This window comes from Fonticula alba (assembly GCF_000388065.1).
Source record: "Fonticula alba strain ATCC 38817 unplaced genomic scaffold supercont2.1, whole genome shotgun sequence".
Lineage (NCBI taxonomy): Eukaryota > Rotosphaerida > Fonticulaceae > Fonticula > Fonticula alba.
Window position 1 is genome coordinate 2,983,988 of NW_009242971.1, and position 6,791 is coordinate 2,990,778.

General features: G+C 69.1%; 2 protein-coding genes across 2 annotated transcripts; both read left to right on the forward strand.

Moving 5' to 3' along the window:
* Positions 1-3,062: 3,062 nt before the first annotated feature.
* H696_00634 (hypothetical protein) lies at positions 3,063-4,195 on the forward strand (the record flags this gene model as incomplete). Its single annotated transcript, XM_009494515.1, has 3 exons — positions 3,063-3,384; positions 3,734-3,837; positions 3,986-4,195. 3 exons carry the CDS (start codon positions 3,063-3,065, stop codon positions 4,193-4,195), a joined length of 636 nt encoding a protein of 211 aa, XP_009492790.1.
* A 315-nt stretch (positions 4,196-4,510) lies between these two features.
* On the forward strand, positions 4,511-5,518 carry H696_00635 (hypothetical protein; the record flags this gene model as incomplete). Its single annotated transcript, XM_009494516.1, has 1 exon — positions 4,511-5,518. One exon carries the CDS (start codon positions 4,511-4,513, stop codon positions 5,516-5,518), a length of 1,008 nt encoding a protein of 335 aa, XP_009492791.1.
* Between the last annotated feature and the right edge of the window lie 1,273 nt (positions 5,519-6,791).

Below are 6,791 nucleotides of genomic sequence, written 5' to 3' on the forward strand. Positions count from 1 at the left end.
GCCCCCCCCCCCCCCCCCCGAGGCGCTCATGTGGGCGCCGCCGGCGGGCGGGGCGCGCAGAACGCCGGGTCCCAGGTGCGGGACCCGATCGGCCGGCGCGCCCCGGACCACAGCCGGCAGCAGGAAGCCGCGCTCGAGCCCGGGTGGCGATCGCCAGGGGGTGCCCTTTGCGCCAGCGTGGTGGCCGAGTCCGTGACCGCCGCCCCCAAGTTTCGCCGGCCGGGGTTGGGGGGAGAATTGGCCATGAGGGGTCGCCCATGGGAAGACTCCGCGCTTGCTCTCGCTCCGTCGCTCTCAGCCGGCCGCGCGTGCCCCGGTGCGTGGCCGATGGCCCGGCACGCGTGGGTGCGGAGGCCTCGTGTCTGCATGCCCTGCCCCGCCCGCCCCTGAGGCCCGGTCGCTCCCTCGGCCAGGGCTCCCTCCGCACGCACCGCCCCCGTTCACCCGCCCAGCCTACCACGACCGGAGGAGGGGGAGATGGCGAACTCCGCGCTACTCATCGGCCGGCCCGTTGTCCGGCTAGCACGGTCATATGTTGGGCTGCAGGGAGGCGCCTTTCGGGCGGGGCACCGCTGGTCTCGGAAAATGGGGTCAAGACCCGGTGCGCAGGGGCGAATGTCCCCCCCCCCCTCCCTGGCGGGCCCCGGTCTCCCCAGCCGCAAAGGCGGCCGAGGCCCCGTCCTCTCCCATACCCCCGAAACCTTGCCTCGCCGCATGGCCGCCAGCGGAGGCATCATCCCCCGGCCCTCCCTCCCGGGAGGAAGGGAAGTGTGATCAGCCACGAGCAGGGACACAAGGCGGAAGCCCGAGGACAGGACACACAGGGAAAGCCGGAGTGTAAAGACGTCGCAACGTCTCCCCAGCCGGGCGGACCGGTCAAGAGCCTGCCCCGCCCGCCGCCGCCGCTAATATTCCGATGCACATCGCACACGTTCTCACGCTGGCGGGGCCGATTCCCCCCAGCGCCGGTCGCACACACATAAACATACACCGACCGAGGCACTCGCCCTGCCCGTCTGTGCCTGATGCATCATGCCCCAGGCTGGCTGGGCGTGCACGCGCGAGAAGGCGACCAGGCAGCCCCCGGGCCCTGGCGCGTCTCAGGCCCGGATGCCACAATGCGCCTGGCCCCACCTACCCCCGGGAGGGGGGGGAGGGGGCGGGGGGGGTACCCCCTCTCGATGGACGGACCCACGTCCACTTCCGCGCCGGCGCCCGCAACCGGGTCCGTCCTGGTGGCACATCAAGCGAGCACGCAGACACGAACAGCCCGCCCGGACCTCGGACAGAGAGGTTGAGCCCGGGGCGTGCCGGAACAACGCCCGCCCCGACTTGAGCTGGCACTCCTGTCCGGGGAGGGGGGGGGGCGCCAGGGCGGCCGAGTGGAGGGTGCCGGGGAGCTGGGGCAAACGCCCGGGGCCTTGGGGCCGCGGAGGGTTCGCAAGAAAAAGGCAACAGGGGCATGGCGTCCGATGCCCCTTATCCGGTGGCCTCACGCGGCCTGCCCTGCTCTTGCCACACACACACACACACACACCCCTCCCCCCGTGTTTCCCTCCAGACGACACAATGGCCGCGCCGGGCGTGTGACGCGGAGCGATAAAAATGGGCCAACGGTCATCGGGGGCATTCCCCTGGCCGGCGTGCTCCGCCCGGGGGCCCCTGGGGCGCGACTCGGCGAGCAAACCCGACCGTCTGAAACACCAATCGCTCTTGGGACATACTGCGCCGGAAGGGAGCCCGGCTCAAGGGAGGTCGGACACGCCCGGAGGCCAGCCACAGAAAAGGGAAGACCGCGGCGAGTGCCGGCGCGAGGCGCGGTGGGAGGGGCGCAGCCAGGCTGGGGCTAGCCGAAAATTGCTCCCCCCCCCCCCGCCGGGGGCTCTCGTCCACGCGCGCTCCCGCCCGTGCCGAGCAGACCCCGAGAATACACCACGTGCAGCGTAAACAAAGGCGCCCCCGCGCGGCCAGGCCGCCGCCGACCCCCGAGCGACCAGGGGAAGCCACAGAGCATGCCTACTCGCCCGGGCACGCATGCCCGGCCGTCCGTTCGGAGAGGCCCTCCGCGCCACGAAAAGTGGCTGGCATTTTACGGCCAGCTCCCCCAAGCACATATTGGCCAAAATATAAAGCACCAAATAATTACTGACTTTTGATTGAGCCCCCCTGACCCCCCCACTTTCCCCCCCCCCCCCCCGGTGCACTTGTGTTACCCCGGGGGACACATACACGCTCATTGCATGCCGCGGCGCAAGCGCGCCTGTCAGCCCCAGCGTAGAGGGCTTCCGTTTTCGGGGACACCTCACCCGCCATCGGTGTGCCAGCAGGGGGAGGGGGGGGGGCCTCTGGCAGGTTCTCGCCCCCCATCGGCAGACACTCCCCCCTCCCCCCTTTGCCCGGAAGGCTGCTTATCTTTCAGTGTCACAAGTTAATAGCCGCGCCCGGCCCCGCGTGCTCTCCCCCCCCCCCCCTAGGGGAGGAGAACACCCCGAGACTCGACTGATGTTCCGGCAGAGCAGCCGGCACCGGAGACCGCGGGGCGGCCCCGAGGGGGGCCGGCTCGTCGTTCGCGCGCGCATCCGCTCCCAAGCATGCGCGAAGGGCGGGTTTTAATCCAGCAACCTGCCCTCGGCCGCCCCCCCCCCCCCCCCCCGGTGCCTCGCCCCGCGGCATTCCCGCCCACTCCTCCCAGCGATGGTGCCAGCCTGGCCACATGGGCACCCAATGAGTATGTCCACGCGGACATCCATTGAATCACATGTGCTCCCGCATGACAACCCCATTGCCAATGCAATGTTTGCCGAGGTGCCACCGGTGGCCGGGCCTGCCGCCGCCCAACACCGCCCGCGAGAGAGGGGGGTCGCGACAATTTGCCCCTTTTTTTCGCCGCCCCCCCTCCCGCCTGCCCTCCTGACCGAGTCCTCCAGCAGCACCAGCCCCTCTCCACCCACCCCCCCCCCCTCACGCCTGCCTCCCTCTCGCATTTCCCACCCCTCGCCTCCGCATAGCCCCACGACACACGACACACGACACACACACACACACACGCACACACACGCGCAATGTCCCCGGCCCCCCGCATCCTCGTCATTTGCCACTCGCGCCAAGGCAAGACCGCGACTTTGGTGCTGAATGCGGCCAAGGCCGCGGCCGCCGCTCTCGATTCGACCGGCTCCGTGGACGTTCTCTGCCTGGAGGGCACCCCGGCCGAGGGCTTCCGCGCGGCCGGGCTGAACGTGGTATCCCCCAAGCTCGACACCGATGCCGGCCTCCGGGCCCTGGCCGAGTATGACGGCTTTCTGCTGGCCTCGCCGGTGTCGGTCGGCGGGCACTCGGCCGCCCTGCAGGCTTTCCTGGAGCAAACCACGCCGCTGATCGCCTCGGGTGCGTGGCTCGGCCCACTGGGGTGTCCTTCCCTCTCTCTCTCTCTCTCTCTCTCTCTCCCCCCCCCTGCTCCCTCCTTCTTCTTTTTTTTTTCGCCCCGCCCGGCCATCACCGTCTGTCGCCCTGCCCCGAACCATCGGGGGCTGTTCCCAACCCCCTCCCCTTCGAGGCCCCGCGAGCCCGACACACCGCCATGCCAGCCCCCCCCCCCCGGAGTCCGAGAGGGTCCCTCCTTGCCGGCGTAACGCACGCACCCTCACACACACAGGCACGCTGTACTTCTCATCTGGCTCGCCCCCCGCCCCCCCCCCCCCCCCCCCCCTAACCCACCCAATGCCTCCGCACACAGGGGCCCTGGCATCGAAGCCGGCCTCCGTTCTTTTCTCCGCTGCCACTCCGTCCGGGGGAATCGAGACGGCCATTCGCAGCCTCCATGCGGCCCTTGCCCACCATGTACGCCCTCGCCGATGGCCGGTCGCCCCCTCTCTTTTCCCCTTGATTTGTTGGCTGTTCTCGTCCATCCTCGCCCCCCCCCCCCCATTCCTCCCCCCCCCAACAACCTAACACACTGGGATGCTTTTTCCTTCCTTCGCTCACGCAGGGCATGCTCCTGGTGACTCCTTGCTTCCGGGGCATGGACGACGACATGCAGGCCGGGGTTTCCGCCTCGGCGGCCGCCTTTGTGGCCGTCACCGGCATCGACGGCAACGCCCCATTGAGTGAGGGTAGCCTGCGCGGCGCGGCGCGCGTTGGCACCACTCTAGCCGCCACTGCCCGTCGGCTTGCTGCCGGAGCTCGGGCCTCCCCTTGAGGCGGCATCCTCCCTCCGGTCGGGGCTTTGTTCTGCCGATGGGCGATCCCCTTCCAAAAAAAAATAATCCAACAAAAAGTCCACTCAAGCTTCTGTCCCGGTGGGGAGGTCCCCGCGCGTGCACACATTTAAACCCGACATCCAGGGGGCCCAAAGGAAAAGGCAGCCTCGCTGACACATGTGCGCAGGCTGGCCACCAGTGTGGTAGAGACGTATTTGTATATTCTCCCAGGGCACACCCTCCCTGTCTGTCGCTCTCTCTCTCTCTCTCTGTCGGCCTCTTCGCCTCCTTCTCCAGGAGGTGGTGGTGGTGAGATGGGCGCGCTCCGACATGGGCGCTGTCTACGTATATCACCGATACTCCAGAAGTGGCTGGACTCCGCGGCTGATGGCGTCCAATTTCAACTGACAGAAAACCACCCGCGCTTCGATGGCCCCGATGAAGGTCCCATGCGTGCCGAACGGGTCATCCGGTCGTGCAGGATCCGGGTCCAAAAAGGCCGGGTCAGGTGGATCGTCATTGGTCTCTTGGAAGGGGGGTGGTGCTCGGGGGGTGCCATGAGACGAGAAGGACTGGTGGTAGGGGGGGTGGGCAGGATGCGGGGAATGGAGAGGGTGGGGATATTGCTGGGCACCCAGCCCCGCGCCCGAGGGCCCGGGATAGTGGTAGGGCGGATCCCCGGGCCAGGCCGGCTGAGACGGAGGCAAGTCCGATCCCGCGTCGAACCCCGGCACCCGGCCAGCCGACGGGAACGGCGCAAAGGGAAGATTCCCAGCTCCAAACCAGGGGGGCCTCCCAATGCCAGGGCCTGCCGGCCCCGGGTCCGGTGGCGGCCGGGTGGATTCCGAAAAGCCGGGTCTCGGGTGGTCAGCAGGCCCATAGGCTGGCATCCAGTCGCCCGGGGAGAAGGGCGCTGGCGGCCAGTCAGGGCTGCCAGGTGGCGCCGCGGCCGTGGCAGCCGTGGCGCCAGAACCCCCGGGTGGCGCAAATGGCGAAGGCGAAAAGCCCACATCCTCGGAGTCGCTGTCGCTGGCGAAGAGGGGCCCGCCGGTGGCCAATCCCGGCCCGACATCGCTGTCATCCGACGTCGGGTCCACATGAAACAGCTCGTTGGAGATCTGAGCCAGGATCTGGTCGATCCAGCTCAGCTCGGTCGCCGTCGTCGACGCTGCCGAGTGGCCGGCCGGGGCCCCGGGCACTCGAGAGGGGGAGCTTGGCCGGGGTGGCTGAGCCGGTGCCGGGCCGGGCGAGGAAGCAGTCTCGGTACCGGGACCGGGGCCGGGGGTCGAGCTCGACCGCATGGGCGAGAGGGAGTCATCTGAGGAAAGGAGCTGAAGCACATCGGCGCTCAGGAGAAACTGCTGCAAAAGTAGGGGATCCTGCGCAAGGGGCGGCGGAGGTACTTGAGCATGTGCCGGAGCCGGGACCGAGACCGGGGCCGAAGCCGGGGCCGGGGCCGGGGCCGTGAAATCCACGGGGACGGGAGACGGAGAGACCGGCCGCTGGGGGACCGGTCGCCGGATGGCCACCGGCTCCGGAGGCAGTGGCGTCGTCGGCGGGGAGATTGACACTGTCCCGACGATTGGTGATCCTCTGGAGGCGGCTTGGTCCTGGCGGAGTTGCTGCCGGGATTCCAGCAGGGCCCGCGCGTAGGCCATTACTGAGGCAATCTCCTCCGAGTGAACGAAGTCGCCACCATCGGAGTCACCAGACTCCGGCCCCGGGGAGGTGGGCCCCCCCTCGGACCGGGAGGATTTCAACATGTCAATCAGGCCCAGTACCCGCGAGTAGAGCCGGTCAATTTCGTCGATGGCACTGTCGGTATAGTCCTGCACCGGGGTTGGACCCGGGGTGACCGGGATCGAAGCCGGCCCAGGGGCCGGATGGCTCGTCGGCAGGCTCCCCACAGGGGCTCCGGCCATTGAGATCGATATCCCCGGTAGGTGGTCCAGTTCGCCGGCAAAGTGGCCCTCAGTCACTGGCGGCGGCATTGTGCCCCGGTCCACCGGGAAGGGGGACATTGGGCCCGGGGCCCCAGCATCCCAACCTGGCGAGGCGGGGCCCGCCTGCATGGGAACCTTCTCTCCGGGCAGGAACTGCTGGTACATTGGATGTGACGAGTGGTTTGCCTGTGGCGATTGTGGCTGCTGGTGGTGATGCTGCGGCTGCGACTGCGGCTGCGGCTGCGGCTGCGGCTGATGGGGCAATGGCGATGGCGGTGGCTGGTGCGCCGTTGACAAGGGGGGTGGTGGCGCCGGCGGCGGGGCATAGAAAAGGGCCGCGCGCGCATCGCCGGCCGGGGCATGGCGGAAGGCGCCCTCCGCGGGTGAGGCCCCAGCATGGGGGGGCTCCGGGCGAGCTGCGGCGGTCATCGGAGTCAGGTAGCAGGAGCTGTCCGCCGATCAGGGAGGGGAGGAAGAGGGAGTCAGATGCGAGGGGTGGGGGGAGGAGGAAGGGAGGAAGTAGGCAAACAACGGGAGCCAGTGATGCTCAGTCGGGTCAGCGCACCGGGCGCGGCCATGGCAGGTCGGCCGAAGAGGCGGGTTGTGTGACGGGAGCCCTGGGGTCGGCTCGATCGTCGGAATATTGGAGGGG